The 15381-nt window shown below is 52.2% G+C and overlaps 6 protein-coding genes across 6 annotated transcripts; 2 read left to right on the top strand and 4 right to left on the bottom strand.

The window, feature by feature from the left end:
• Positions 1 to 450: 450 nt before the first annotated feature.
• Positions 451 to 3581, bottom strand: J4E84_005596 (uncharacterized protein; the record flags this gene model as incomplete). Its single annotated transcript, XM_049388192.1, has 4 exons — positions 451 to 2763; positions 2811 to 3045; positions 3098 to 3337; positions 3388 to 3581. The coding sequence occupies 4 exons, from the start codon at positions 3579 to 3581 to the stop codon at positions 451 to 453; spliced, it is 2982 nt and encodes a 993-aa protein (XP_049244432.1).
• A 637-nt stretch (positions 3582 to 4218) lies between these two features.
• On the bottom strand, positions 4219 to 4962 carry J4E84_005597 (uncharacterized protein; the record flags this gene model as incomplete). Its single annotated transcript, XM_049388193.1, has 3 exons — positions 4219 to 4464; positions 4521 to 4820; positions 4873 to 4962. 3 exons carry the CDS (start codon positions 4960 to 4962, stop codon positions 4219 to 4221), a joined length of 636 nt encoding a protein of 211 aa, XP_049244433.1.
• Positions 4963 to 7369: 2407 nt separating this feature from the next.
• Positions 7370 to 7999, top strand: J4E84_005598 (uncharacterized protein; the record flags this gene model as incomplete). Its single annotated transcript, XM_049388194.1, has 2 exons — positions 7370 to 7571; positions 7647 to 7999. The coding sequence occupies 2 exons, from the start codon at positions 7370 to 7372 to the stop codon at positions 7997 to 7999; spliced, it is 555 nt and encodes a 184-aa protein (XP_049244434.1).
• Positions 8000 to 8150: 151 nt separating this feature from the next.
• On the bottom strand, positions 8151 to 8703 carry J4E84_005599 (uncharacterized protein; the record flags this gene model as incomplete). Its single annotated transcript, XM_049388195.1, has 3 exons — positions 8151 to 8345; positions 8411 to 8552; positions 8618 to 8703. The coding sequence occupies 3 exons, from the start codon at positions 8701 to 8703 to the stop codon at positions 8151 to 8153; spliced, it is 423 nt and encodes a 140-aa protein (XP_049244435.1).
• Positions 8704 to 9787: 1084 nt separating this feature from the next.
• Positions 9788 to 12187, top strand: J4E84_005600 (uncharacterized protein; the record flags this gene model as incomplete). Its single annotated transcript, XM_049388196.1, has 2 exons — positions 9788 to 10052; positions 10320 to 12187. 2 exons carry the CDS (start codon positions 9788 to 9790, stop codon positions 12185 to 12187), a joined length of 2133 nt encoding a protein of 710 aa, XP_049244436.1.
• Positions 12188 to 12238: 51 nt separating this feature from the next.
• On the bottom strand, positions 12239 to 14056 carry J4E84_005601 (uncharacterized protein; the record flags this gene model as incomplete). Its single annotated transcript, XM_049388197.1, has 3 exons — positions 12239 to 12505; positions 12561 to 13950; positions 14019 to 14056. 3 exons carry the CDS (start codon positions 14054 to 14056, stop codon positions 12239 to 12241), a joined length of 1695 nt encoding a protein of 564 aa, XP_049244437.1.
• Between the last annotated feature and the right edge of the window lie 1325 nt (positions 14057 to 15381).

The following is a 15381-nucleotide window of genomic DNA, read 5'->3' on the forward strand; positions in this document are numbered from 1 at the left end:
TGGTGAGTGAACAAGTGGTTCTAGCCACCTTGCGAGATTTTATCAACATGCTGACATTGCTCCTTGAAAGTAGATACTCACCAGACACGGCTGAGCAAAAGAGATGATCGTGAAACGTTGAAATGATGCTAGTAACAGAAAAACTACGCAATACTCGAGACATTGATACAAGTACATCCCAATGCAATCGCAACTGAATACGCCCCAGCAACTGCCATAGGCAGGGAGATTACCCAAACACCGACCCAAGCCTTCGTTAATGCTTCTAGATGGAGTTTTCCAAGGTTTTGAGAATGAGACAGATGCACAAGAGAATAACCTGGCGCCAGACGATCCCCAGATGAAAAACAAACAGAATGCAACTGGTGAGCAACGAAAAGCGAAAGAGTCGTTAAAAGCCCCAACGGTGGCGTCTCCAACCACCTAATGCCCCGATTAGCAAGAGGTAAATCAACGCCAGACGCTCTTAGAATTAGGCATGAGGCTACCTCTGGACGAAGAACCACTAGTGATCCGTACAGGCGCTCGCGCATTCAAGCTGGGCGGTGCCTCCCGCGGTCGATCGTCACCGACGTTCGCCAAGGTAGTGCGCCTTACAGCGCTTTTCATTATGGGCGTAACCCGCGGGCTGAGTACGCTGTTCTTCCAGTCAGCCTCGTGGACAGACTTGACCATGCGACGTGCTGCACCCGCGGAGAGAAGGGAGTTCTCGTTGGGTGGGCTACCAATAGTCGCTGCTGTCGGACTACGACGACGATGCGCTCGGTTCACAGGTACAGATCCACCGTTCGTGGAAGAACGACGCTTGATTGCGTGTCCGATTTGTCGGGCGTCTGATGGCGTCCATTTCTCTCCCTCTGAACTGGAGTGGCCGCTGTCTCCTTCTCGCGCGGGGCCCGACGAGGCGTTCTCTACATTGCTCAAGGATGAAGTGCGAGCGTTGTTGTAGATGTCGCGGAGAGGCGACGCACCATCGGAATCCGAGCCATATGCGTTGTTGGAACGAGATGTGGGGGATCCGTCCGAACGCTTAGATAGCGCGCCGACCGCAAAGCGCGATGAGCCCTTCAAATCTACAGAGGCTTTTGGTGGTGTAGGGATAGGCGAAGAGCCACCGCTTCCATCGTATTTCGGTATGGGGATGCCTGTCGAGTAAGTCGGTGCTGGCACTGGGGTGGAAGCCTGTGTTGGTGTTCCCGCTAGGTGTTCTGGTGTTTTCTGGAATTCCGCAAGTGTACCATTCTCAGTGTCGTCCCTCCAGCGTACCCCCCGCTTCGTCTTTGATGGAGACTTCTTCTTCTTCATCGGCGAGAACTGGACGCTCTTTCTGGCTCCTGCCATCAACTTTCGGCGTGGTGATGACTTCATTGGCGATGATGTAAGATGCGGCGCGTCCGCCAGTGTTGGCAAAGCAATTGGTCGCATGGGAGACGGCTCCATGATGTTCACTGGCTTCCTCCTTTTTGGTGTGCCTCTGTGGCTTGGCTCGAAGAACTCCGTCACTGGCAGGCCACCGTCTGGCCGAATAACCTGCGAAGTCGCGTTTGTACAAGAATTCATAATCTTTGTAAGCAGCTTCCTCGCCGCTTCCACCGCTTGGGCTTCATCCATTTGGGTGATCTGGCTTAGGATTGTGACAGTCTCGATGTGCGCCTGTACCAGCACCTGGACGATGGCAGCATCACCGCCCTTTTCCATGTCTAGCAGAGCATTGAGTTGTTCACGATCCGCATTCGATTTGAGTAGCTCGTACTCTCTTGTCAGGTTGGCAGCATCGTGGCCGTCAGCGTTGCCGTCCACCTCCGCCAGACCCTTCAGTCCAACATGCAGCGCTGTGTCCATTTTGCTCGTCCATACGGTACGCTCCAATCGCCTATGGCAATGTTGTCGCGTTTGTTCGAGTTCTGCGGAAATTCCGACTGCAGTATCTCTCATTGCTGTGACTTGGGCGGGCATCTCCTCGTTTTCGCGAACATCCTTCACGTTATCGAATGCTGCGATCCATGCCGAAATCATCGAGATGCGCTTCTCGGCCAGCTTCAAGGTCTTCGACATATTCAGCCGATCCCGACGGTCGGGCTCGGAGTCTGCATAAGCCTGGCGCAAGCGCACCACAGCGTCTCGCAAGATACCATCCTTCTTTTCGCTCTGCTTCTGAAACTTGACCAAGGCGCTTCCTTCGAAATCCTTCTGCTTTTTCATCAACTCCTCAATCAAGTGTCTCTGCTCATCGATCTTGACAAGGTAGTCCTTTACGTGGCGGTTGACATTATACACGTTCTTGGTGACCTTGGTCTGGATGTTCTTCGCGCGATTGGCGTAACGCAGGGTGTTCTGCGTCTCATCGAAATGCGCGCTTGATGGACTAACACAGACTATCATGACAGTTTTACAGTTTCCACCGAGAGAGAACTTGAGCAATCGCGTGAGTTTCGAGTTGCGGTATGGGATGTGGTTTCGCTTTCGGGGATCACATAGGGCGTTGATACAGCTTCCCAGCGCGAGCAGGGATTTGTTGATGTTGGCACCCTCCGTCAGACGCTCTCCACGGTTCTTCGTAGCGCTTGCACGCTCACTACCTGCCAAGTCGATGATGCTGAGGGTAGCCATTGTGTGGGGTTCGTTGACCGAGGCATTGCGGTCCTTGGAGGACACGTTGATCTGGAGTACGGCGTGGGATCGGGAAGAGGTAGCGTTCGCTTCGGTAGGTGACATGGTTCGGTACTCGTTGCCGCGGACAATAATATCCATGACTTCTTGGACCTGTGGTTGTTAGACGCCCTGTCGTGTAGTGTATCCCTCCTACTTACGCTCTGTGGTCGGTGGCTGGAAAGACCAGCGACAGATACAGCCTGGTTGGCATCCTCGCGGAGCATCAGGGGTTGTTTACTGCCGCCCTCTACAAGCAAGTCGCGAATTGTCTCGTTGTAGATTTCCAGATAGGAGAGCGTGATCTCGGTGACCTTTTCATCTTGTATGTCCTGGATCTTCTCGAACAGTTCTTGCATAGTCAAAAAGATAATGCCGGGCTGCTGCGACGTTCCCCTGTTGAAAGGTTAGTCCTCCTGCGAGTAACTAGCGGTGTACATGAACATACGTGATAGTATGTGTCTTTCCGCAACCTGTGGCGCCATATGCAAATACAGTCGCGTTGTATCCATCCAGCACACTGTCCAGCAGGGGCTTCGTCGTGGCTTCGTATACATCGCCCTGGGAGGTAGTGTCGTCGAAGACGCGGTCGAATGCGAATGTCTGGTCCTTTGATCGCTTGCCCTGGGGTCCTATTGTTGATCGTCCAAACCGTTGAACAGCGTTGTCTTCTGGGGGGTCGAAGATTCTGGTATAGGTCAGCCCTCATGCCTTGAAATGATACGTGACGTCTCATACAGGCACTTCTCGTCCATGACCTTGATGACAGGCCGGATGCCCTTGTGGAGCTTCGGCGCTGGCAAGCCCGCCAGCGAACCGTCTCCGAGGAACAGCGTTTGGTCATCGTTCCTCGTGACTTGGGCTGCCTCTCTGATAGTGAAAGGGCGGACTCGTACGGTGACGGAGATGGAAGACGCGCCCGCGGCGGCCATGACTGCGCCCAAGAAATGAAAAAAGCAGGTCAATCGCACTGCGCAGCCTCCTTTGAAAGCGTGGGGAACAGCCGCGAGCGAGGGTTTGGTGTTGCGGGCTGGAGTGCTCAATGACGATGTTCCAGCCGGAACTTCTGTTATGGGACGCACGGCCGCTGGTAAACAGACAGGGATCTAAATGCGGCAACCACGACCCTGCCGCCAAGCACGCCCTCTTATCCCCACAATTTCCGACGTGGCTGCGACACCACACGCCACATCACCTCTGTCGTGCCAACGGGCGCACCCGACTGTGTGCTACCTCGAATGCGAATGTTGCAGACCGTGTGATCCCAGAATAATACTACCATCACCCTCACTCTTTGGCAAGCCTTACTCGCTCGTGTCCCTGGTCTTGAAGTGCGTAAAGGGGCAAGTGGAGCATCACAGCATGTGGAGAGTGAAATGAGAGATGCGCATCTCATAAAAGGATTCAACTATCATGCAAACATCAAACATGCGTCCGGCATATCTTCGTAAATTCCATTCCCCGACTAACACCGCCTCCACCTCAAGTCCTCAACCCGTACCACCCATGGCCCGTTCACACTAATCCAGCTGATCCAATGTCTCGGCCTACATCAACCGCAATCAGTTTCTACTGCTTGGGCGGTGTGCACTTCTGCCACTGCACGTACACGACTTGGGTGAATTTGAGATCGGTAGAGTCAGTGGTGAGGAGACCAGTGGCGCTGGCGTTGCTGCTGGTCAGGCGGACCTGCGAGTTGATGTTGAGCATGCCGTTGGTGCCGCATGGCGCCCATACAACCGAGGTGCTGTCCGCCTCGTCGTGCTTGAGGTAGTCGCCGTTGGTTGGCCCGTCGAACTTGTACTCAGTCGAGGTCTATTTCGGGTATCAGCATATCTGGTCCACGCCACTGGAACTTGAATAGATCTTACCTGAGCAGTGTCTCCGGAGAAGTAGTAGGTAGACTTGAGAGTGCCAGAGACGCCCTTCTGGATGGCAGAGTAGCCACGGTAGTCGGCGGACAGAATGGAGTACTGGAAGCCTCCTGGGTACTCAATGTCGACGTTCAGCTGGCAGTTCTTGCGCTGCTCAGTAACGGCGATGCCGGGGCCGATCGAGGCGATATACGCGTCGAAGATGAGGGTCATGACAGTCCTGTCACTGTTGATCTGGGAGCTCATGGTGCCTTGCGGGCAACCAGTTCCTCCATAGCTGACACCGCGAATCTTGACCTGTGTTGCGTGAGTTGATCGTTTCGGAAATTTCCATCTGAGTTTCTCGTACCTGACCGGGTGGTGGGGCATCACCGAGCTCGACATTGGGGAACGCAGGGGCTGCTGCCGCGAGGGGAAGGAGAGCAAGGAGCCACTTCATGTTGATAGTTTGGAAAGATGGTCTTCGGAGAAGGCTAGATGGAGAGCTGATGATGTGGTAGATGAGACCGAGAGTAGAAGCTGGATGAGGATCATGGAAGGGAATATGGACCAGGTTATATACCAGTCCCTCGGCGCCAGCCCTTTACCTTTGATTGTCTTAACCACTACCGCGGCAACACCATCTTGGGCGATATCTACAGTCCGACCACGATAACAGCTGCCAAGTGCCAATGGCACTATCGAGTACGATTGGACCGGCGGCCCGCTCGTGCTCATAGGTCCAGAATCGCAGAAGTTGCTCAGCTGAGTTCGTGTTGTCCGCTTAGCTGAAATATTGTTCCGTGTGGATACATTCTGAGCCAGCCTCCAGGCTAAGTGTCGGTATCTGGGGTATGTGATAGTCTCGTTCCGCCGTGCATCTCGCTTCCAGCTGCAATCCTAACCCGAATCACAGCAACGGAGCATCTTCATTTGAGTTTTCCGGGCGCGAGGAGATTGAACCCTGAATCGTGGCGGCTCTTTGAATATCGTACGTCTGCGCCACCAGGTGGTGCAGTATGCGTGGAACTCTCGGCATCACCAATGCCAATGTCTTTTGGCGAGGTTTGCTGACATGCGAGTATCACGAATTCTTGCACAACTTGGTGGCGCCGTATGCAACCTACCCGGAAACCGAGTGCCGGCGGTACAGCTGCTGAAAGTAAAAGCACATCCGTCGCGTGGGCATATAGATTCTCTTGATAGCCAATACGAAACCCAGACTCGCGGTCTACGAGGTATACCGTGGCCATTTCATATCAGATGACGGCTAGGGTACCAAAGTCTTTTTGCACAAGCGAGTCGCTGTGGGTTCGAGCCGTTTCCTCGCATAGATCTTGGCCAGCCCAGTGGATGTAGATATGAAAGCGAGATGAGTCGAGCGTATTTGCCTAGGGTGCAGAACTCAGAATAGAAACGCCGGGCCTGGATGCTGGGTATAGGCAGTCCACGAAGCTGACCGAGAAGCAAACAAGCTCATCCGGATATTGTCTTTCATCTACAGATCCTGTATGTAATGCAGCAGCGGAACATGTGCGGAAGCGAAGACTGAAAATAGTTTCCCTGCCTGGAACGAGCGGCATAGTACTGCGAGGGTATCGTGGACGTCCAATTCAAAAGATCTGGAGAAGTGAGGAGTTCTTGGCGCGTAGATTAACCTTATATTAAAGCTTGTCGCTCCATCGGTGCTCGAGGCCCTGCCTTGATCAATTTTAGCGAACGCGATTTGCTGCCCTTGCAGATGTGAGGTCTAGAGATGCATCTAAAAATAATCTTAGAAGAGTTAGTCAAGTGCATGCATCAAACAGCTGTTGGACGCACGTGGTGACTCGGAGCGACGCCACGACCAAGGATGCATCGTATGAGCCTAGATTCAACTACTGCCGGTTCAGCAACGCGGGATGTAACCGGTACAAGGCTTTCAGGCGAAATAGATTGAGAATTAATTACGCGCATCGTGCCGGGGTGATTCGACCAAAGCTGTCAGCCGGACCTGACTTGGAGGGTAGGACTATGGGACTGTCAGTTGAGTGCGAAAACAGCAAGCTGACTGTGTATGCTTGATACACGACATTCGTAAAGCTGTACGTGCAACTATGAGCTGAGGGGGCGTCCGGTACTACAAGAGAGGGAACGAAGAGACGTCTCCATGACACTAACGCGAGTGTAATAGAATCCACGTCCCGGTCCCGCCGCTTATACGTCCCGAGTCACTCCAGCCTACTGCGCAGTGTTTTCCCGAAAGCGTAGGATGGGTCCGCTGGGACATAGCCGAAATCTCCAAGAGCGCGTCCTTCGAACAGGCAACGCTACAGCCATGGATCAAGTAGCAAAGAAGCAGGACATCATGCAAAGAGCAGTGCTGGAGGATTCGAGCCTGTGTTGATGCCGAAAGGCTGCAGAGACATCGGCTGCGACTTATCCGGGTAAAGACACGTAGCGGGGCGGGCAGAAGGCGGCACGCGAATCTCGTCAGATAAAGCAACACTGCGATGCGTCAAAGAGAGCGTGCACTGCTGTCTAGGAAGCCCGTAGTGTGTGGGAATATGTGATCAGGAAGATGCACGAGTCGGGCGTTCCAACCTTCGCGAAGGAGCGACCCCACCGCCACCCATGTGGCTGAAGCGTGGCCGTGGACCCTTCGATTTGTCACGCCAAATGATGGCATCATCGCCGCGGTCCATTGCCCTTTTCCCAATCGAAGCGGCAAACTGCGATACATAATAACTCACCACCAAAGTAAACCTCTCTCTCTTATCACATACTTTACCACCATCAAACTGAAGCTCCTCACGCTCTTCCTTTTGGTCGTCACATCTTACTTGTCCATGTCCTTTCTGACTAGATTCTTTCGCCCCTTCAGCAGTATGTCGAATGCGCCCGCGCAACCCATGAACGTGCCTTCGGGCGCGCAAACCGCCACTGTCGCTGCCGGATGTTTCTGGGGTGTCGAGCACATGTACCGGAGAGAGTACAAGGGAAAGGGCTTGTACGATGCGAGGGTTGGATATATCGGTGGTGACACAGACAACCCGGGGTACAGGGCGGTATGCAGCGGGCGCACTGGTCGTACGTATCCCTCGCTTCTTTTTCGCGCCACGAGGCGTGACGTGATCTCTGGCCATTAGCTGACTAGTAAACCAGATGCCGAAGCCCTCCAAGTCGTCTACGATCCCGAAAAAGTAACCTACCGTTCCCTCCTCGAATTCTTCTACAAGATGCACGATCCCACCACCTCCAACCGTCAAGGTCCAGACGTTGGCAGCCAATACCGATCCGCCATCTTTTACCACGATGCCGAGCAGGAGAAGATTGCGCGAGACGTTACCGACAAGGTGAACAAGCAGTGGTGGAAGGGAAGCGTCGCAACAGAGATCCTACCTGCAGGGAAATGGTGGGATGCGGAACAGTACCACCAATTGTACTTGGACCACAACCCGGGCGGCTACGAGTGCCCGAGCCACTTTTTGAGGAGTTTCCCGCCGCTTTCTGACTAAGTTGGGATAAGATATAATGTTATATACGCATCCAATCTAGAATGACATGTCTCACGGCGAAAGACACCTTGTTCCAATTGTGGCGAATATTCTGAAAGCCTTGATGACTATGATGATATATTCGTATATGTATGCTATCGAATATGTCTGTCTACGAAGGCGGCATAACCTCGAACGTCTGCGCGACCTCCTTCTCCCACGATAGACGGTCCTTGCCAAAGATCTCCGCACCAGGCTTGAAGTTCTTGACACCCTCGTCCAACAATCCCGTCCTCAAGACAATGCTGTCGGGGCCGAGGGCCTCTTGCTCGTGGTACACGTGTGACGTGCAGTTCTTGCAGTAGAACTATCAAGACTCGTTAGTAAATGCCCTCTTCTCCACTTGCATGGGAAGTCCAGGGGGTGACATACGCAATGAACGCTCTTTCCAGAGTCACCCTTGTATGTGTATTTGCCTAGATCGTCGCCCTTGGTGATCTTGAGTGCTTTCTTGGGGATGATCTGATTGAGCGTGTAGGTGGAACCGGAGAGTTCTTTACAGGTGTTGCAGTGGCTAATTAGCTGTTAGCTCGAACCTGTAATGAATCGTTGCTGGAGGAACGGAATGGCATTGCTCACCATAGGATGTGTGCCTGCTGATCCTGCTGCAGGGTGGCAGTCCACTCTGTCTGCTTGCAATGGCAATGTCCCTTGAAGTCCGTCATGATGATCTGATTGGTCTCTTTGAATATCCGTATCGAGTTTAGATGTCAAAGTATGTAAGGGAGAATGGACAACAAGGTATTCGAGAAGCGGTAGACATTTATATAAAGCCTACCTTGGACCCAGCGCTCGTTGCTTAGCTGGATTCCCCGCCCCTCCACCCATTTAGCGTGGTCCCTCCCTCATGCGGTCTGGAAATGCCAGCGTATCGGCAGCTGTGCTCTGCATCCCGATGCGGGTATTTGTCAAAGAACTGTTGCATTAGCGGCACCATGGTACATGATATCAGGGATGACGTTCTATGCGCCCACGGTTCATCAGTCGGGACTTGACGCGTCGACGTGTCCGGCTCTTTGCTTCTGGGTCTATGTAAGTCCGGCAACTAAGGCCTTGCGCCATACTAGGCGGCTCAGGATTGTCTTCCCAAGATAGGAAGAGTAATGATTCGGATGTAGTGGTCGCTAGGGTCTGCATGAGGGGTAGCACCAGAGTCGCGTCGAGATCAACAACGAGAGCCGCAATGACGTAAGCGGGGCAGCTACCTACTCTGGCACTGGCTGGAGACTGCATCCGACGAAATGATGTAGAAAGTGACGTAGTGAGATTTGGTCGGAATTCGAGTTCTGATGGTGATAGCGAAGGGTTTCGCGGGCTGTAGGTGGAGGGAAAGAGCCTCCCTTGACAGTTCTCACCTGGGCAGGCTGGCGCGATCAGGCGCGTAAATCTCGTGCTTTAGCGACCAACGCGCTGTCTCGTCACTTTACGCATGACACCCATTCAGACTCTGCATCGCAATCAAGCTGTTCTTCTGCTATACGATGTCCTAGCTTTTCTCTTATCTTAGTTGTGCATGCTAACCTACTCGTCAACACAACCTCGCTCATGCTCTGGCAGCGGCAGCAACGACGATATTTAATTACGACCAAGGGCGGATGGCATTTGTATGCGCCAGCGTGTACGCCTGAAAGACTTTCACTACACCCAGAATCAGTTGAAGTCGTCTCGGAATAACGTGCTGACTCCAGCTGCCATCACTTCAACGCACGATACTATCGCAAAATCGTGATTGCTTAACCATACCTTCTGATGCGACTTTTCCGTCTCAGGTTTTTGACCAACGGACTGCGCTCAGGTGTGCGAAGCTTACTGCGTCTAGCTCGTAGCTTATTTCCCCGCATCTCAGCGAAGATCCAGGAGATCGTATACCTCATCTATTCCCGGACCGGAAAACCATATGGGCGGCTCGGCGTAACGCATGCCGAGCGCTCTATAGTACACGAAATGGTGTCGAAATTCTCCCAAGAACATGTAATACGAAGGCACAACCTGCTGCATCTTGAGGACGACTTGAGTCGGTACAATCATGCGTTGGCTTACAACTTTAGGGACCGTTGTCGCGTTGGCGACACTACCTTTGGATGCTCTGGCTGCGACCTGTTGGCGGGACACGGAATGCAGCGGACCGAGTGAAGCTGCATTCAAAGGTATTTATTATATCAAATTCGCCCTCCATTTTGCACTACTAATAGACCAGGGCCTTGGAACTCTAACATCTACGCTCCATCATCGCGAACAGTCCGTCCAAGGTCAGTTTTCACCATCAAAGACCGTCATCCAGCAAGCTATCCGCGTCTCGTTGTCCTCCGCGGCAACGGGACGAATGTCATCTTCGATTTCGGTATTGAAGTCGGTGGCATCGCTTCTATCTCATACACCAGCAACGGGACCGGTGCCATTGGCCTTGCGTTTTCCGAAGCGTCGACATGGGTAGGTGAATGGTCTGACGCATCGAACGGGAAGTTCGCTGGTCGCGATGGTGCGTTATATGTCAACATCAGCACTGTCGGCCCAGGGACATACACTATGCCAGATGAGGTAATGCGAGGAGGCTTTCGATATATGACGGCTTTCCTTGTCACGGAAGGCGGTACCTACGTCAACGTCACAGACGTGCAGCTTGAGATAAGCTTTCAACCTACGTGGTCAAACCTAGAGGCTTATCAAGGATTTTTCGATTCCAACGATGAACTGCTGAACAGAATTTGGTATGCAGGCGCATATACGCTCCAGACTAACGCCGTACCCACCAACACGGGACGTTGGGTCCCCATGCTCGCGAACGGGTGGGCCAACAATGGCACTCTAGGTCCAGGCGATACCATCATTGTTGATGGAGCGAAACGAGATCGTGCCGTATGGCCAGGCGACATGGGTATTGCTGTTCCCTCCACCTTTGTCAGTACCGGGGATCTCGCCAGCGTTAAGAACGCACTGCAAGTCATGTTCGACTACCAGAATCCGGATGGTTCATTCCCTGAAGCTGGCCCACCGCTTTTACAGCAAAACAGCGATACGTATCATATGTGGACAATGATCGGTACCTACAACTACATGCTATACACGGACGACGCAGCCTTTGTGCAGAAGAACTGGGCCAAGTACCAAAAGGCTATGGAGTACATATACGCCAAAGTCCAAGTCGAGACATCTGGCCTCTTCAATCAAACCGGCACCAGGGACTGGGCGCGCTGGCAAACTGGATTCAACAATACGGAAGCAAATGGCATTCTATACCACACTCTACAAACCGGTGCTAAACTCGCTACATGGCTCAACGAAAGCAGTTCCAACAATTTCGCAGCAACTTGGACGTCGCGCGCCACCGCCCTTCAAACAGCTATTCTCACCCACTGTTTCGACTCCACCTACGGCGCCTTCCGCGACAACGCCACCTTGACGACCCTCCACCCCCAAGACGCAAACAGCATGGCCATCCTCTTCGACCTCATCCCACCCTCCTCCCAAACCGCCCAAGACATCTCCACAGCCCTAACAAAAAACTGGACGCCCATCGGCGCCGAAGCCCCCGAACTCCCCGGCAACATATCCCCCTTCATCTCCAGCTTCGAAATCCAAGCCCACTTCACACTCACCAACCCAACAGGTACAACCCGCGCCCTCGAACTCATACGCCGAAGCTGGGGCTGGTATGCTAACCATCGTAACGGTACTGGCTCGACGGTTATAGAGGGGTATAGGACGAATGGGACGTTTGGGTATAGACAGGAGAGGGGGTATGGGTATGATCCGAGTTATGTGAGTCATGCTCATGGGTGGAGTTCGGGGCCTACGTCTGCGCTTACGGAGTTTGTGGTGGGTTTGAGGGTGGTGGAACCAGCGGGGAGGAGGTGGATTGTTGAGCCTAGGTTTGGGGATTTGATGAGGGCGCAGGCGGGCTTTGTTACGGGGCTGGGGAAGTTTAGAGTGGGGTGGGAGAAGGATAAGGGTGGAGCTGGGTACGGAGTGGTGGTTGAGACGCCGGTGGGGACAAAGGGTGTAGTGAGGCTTCCGGTAGATGGGTTGGGTGGGAATGCGACGGTCCTAGTTGATGGGGAAGTGCTTGGCAAGGAGCAGTATCGGGAAGAAGATGGACGTGTGGTGTTCGATCTTGGAGGAGGAGTATACGACATACGGGTTAGCATGTAAGGGTGAGCTTAACAGGGCTAGGTGATGATTGAATTTATTCAGATGTCCCCCTCAATCCACTTCCAGTAACTGGTATCGTCCACCATGCTTATCTAACGCATCCTCCACTCTCTCCATGATAGCAAGGACCTTCTCCTCTTCGAGTCTCCTTCCGACAACTTGTACAGCCACGGGAAGACCAGCCATCTTCTCCGCATCGTAGAGCTTGTATGCGCCTTGAGCTACCCCATTCAATTTCTTGATGTTGAAGTCGGATGGTAGAGCGTCTTTGGCAGGATCGACGTGCGTTACGGGGATGATTCCAGAGGAGTAGTCGAGCTTCATATAGTTAGTGAGGGCACAGTAGTGTTGAAAGGAAAAGAAGAATACTTACCAGATTGAACATGAAAGTGTAACCGCAGCTGCTGACTGCATCATGCATACCGCCATGAGGTACCGCAGGAGTCGCATTGGGTGGAGTGAGCATGACATCCATGTTGGCCTTCTCAGACCACCACTGGTAGAAGTTCTGCTTGTACGCCTCGCGCTTACCAGCGAGCTGCCAGTACTCGTGTGCAGACTTTGGGTGCCAGTCGCGTAGCAAGCCAGCCCAGATGTCGTCGCCTTTGACGTACTTGACGTACAGGTAGTGCGCGTACTTGACGAACTTAGGCAGGCGCATGTAGTAGACCAGTTGCGCTGCACCAAGATCATTCCACTCTCCCGTGCGGAAATGGCCCATGAACGTGTTGCCGCCGTCGCTGAGAAGAAGCTGCGATGCGAGCTTTAGAGCTTCGTACGGCGAAGGGGGCTCGACATCGAAGACTTCGTGGCCTTCGGCCTTGAGTGCTTCGACTGTGTGGTCTAGTGCGCGCGCACATGCTGGCGAAGGGTCTGCGACGTGATCGGTTCGCATGACGCCTATGCGGAGCTTTGGCTTCTCCCTGAACTCAGTCTCGATATCCTCTCTCCATTCTAGCGGATGGACGGTGTAGTCGTATTTCCAGGGCTTCATCTGGATGAAGCTTCGCGTGAAGTAGGTCAAATCGTTCAACGTGCGCGCCATGGGACTGAAGACGGAAGGTATAGCCTCCTGGCCCGACATGCTTGTGTTCATGCCGACTTTCGGCCATCGACCCGTCGAGCATCGTATCGAATAGCAGCCGGAGAAGTGTGCGGGAGCGCGGACCGAGCCAGCGACGTCTGATCCAATGCCAATGCGACTAGCACCGAAGGCCAACAATGCCGACTCTCCACCTGTTGAGCCACCGGGCGAGTATTTGTCGTTGTGGGGGTTCTTGCACTGGCCCCAGACGTCGTTGGTGGATTCGAAGGATAGGAGCGTGGTAGGGAGGTTGGTCTTGACGAAAGGCACGGCACCCGCGTCCTTCAATATCTTGACCATGACTCCATCTTCCGTCGCAGGCTTCCCGGTGTTCCTCGAGTAGCCGACAGAGATGTCAAAACCCTTGACTTGTATAGAGTCCTTCAATGAGACGGGGATACCGGCAAGCGGCCCCTTCAGATTGACCTCCTTCTCCGCCCATTCTTCGGCTTCTGGGAACAGTATCTCCGTCACGCAGTTCGTCTTCTCTTGCGCCTTTATCGCGACTTTGCCGTACGTGCGCAGGATATCGACGGGGCTGGTGATTTGCTTGTGGACATCTTGGACGAGCTCCTGGATGGGTTTGCCGAGGATGGAGCGATCTTGCGACGATAGAGGGGACAGGTACGCCGTGGGGAGTGTCGCGATCTTGGAGGCGCGTTCCGACTGCTTGCGCTTGCTGGTGGTGGAGAGTCAGCTGGTGGCATTGGCCGAGGTGTGGGGTGTTGGAAGCTTGGGGCAACTCACCAGTCAGCCTTGTGTTGTCTGTACTCCGAGAGACCCATCTTGAGGTTGCAATTAGGAAGATGATACAGTGATCATAGAAGAAAGCTTCAGAAGAAGCTCCAAGGCCCTCGGAAACGGTTATCAGTCACATGTCGCGTGAGAGCCGCGAGTATGCGTCTGGCTATCTGGGAGCTTTGTCGCCTGGACCTGCCGCATTCGAGCTGACCCGAGCTGGGTGCGGGGAGCTCCTACATAATGATCATTTAATCATTCATATGTTTCCGTATAAACAAAATACTTATAAATTAGTTATAAAGAAGTCTTTAAAAGGGTTTTTAGGTTTTCAAAAGAGGTTATAAGCTTAGTATAGCCGCGTTCTATAAGTAGCATAGTATATTCTATAGTACTCTAGATATAGAATGTCTTGTAAGCAAAGCTACTACCTATAATAGCGTATTAAAAAGAAACTTTTAGCTCTAAGAAAACAATACATCTAATAATAAAAAACAAAGCTAAGATAATAACTACTATATTAATAAGATCTCCGCGCTTAGCCCTAACTTACAGCTAACCTACTTAATGCAGCATAGCCTAGACTAAAGTCCTAAGCATGCAGTTAAAGACATTATTACGTGCTAAAAATATCTATATATTTAACAAGATACAAAATAAGATACAAAGAGTTAGACTCTATCTTTAGAATACAAGATTACTCTATAAGTAATTTAATAAATAAAGTAAGAGCTCCCTATATATATAGCTTAATAAACAAATACTAATAATATTATAGATAACACTGCGGCAAAGGCTTAGTTAAAAAGCAAGAAATAAGCTCTAACCTAGCTCTTAGAAAGAATAATAGGCTAGAAGGTTCTAGATAGGAGTAAACCTAGCTTCTTAGACGCACTTAAACGTCGCAGCAACAACTAAGTTATTAATAAAATATTAGCGTATAAGCAGGCAGTAATAGGTGCCTATATCTTAGTTGTTGCGTAAGCACAAGTAACAGGTGCTTAATAGAACTAGCGGCGTTAATGTAATTAAATTATTCATCAATAAAAGGGGAGCTCCTATCATCGTCCCTCTTCATGAATAGCAGAACAACCCCCATTCTCGGTGCTGTTACGCGACTTCTCGCGAAGTCTTGATCACAAGATGGTTTTCATTGACTTGCACATATGCAGCATCACGTTATTCGGCCACTGGCACGGCGAGCGCGTCGTACTAAACCACCCAACAGCCGTCCGGCACAACTCTTCAGCCTTGACGCCTCACTTCCAAAGTCTCCATTTCTTAACGCTCTTAACGCGGGCACCCATCTGAATCGCGCGTAAAGATCAGCTAACCAATGCTTATGAGATACCACCAATCCGCCAGCAGAGCA

Source organism: Alternaria hordeiaustralica (genome assembly GCF_023758085.1).
Source record: "Alternaria hordeiaustralica strain BMP 2776 chromosome Unknown scaffold_9, whole genome shotgun sequence".
Taxonomy (NCBI): domain Eukaryota; kingdom Fungi; phylum Ascomycota; class Dothideomycetes; order Pleosporales; family Pleosporaceae; genus Alternaria; species Alternaria hordeiaustralica.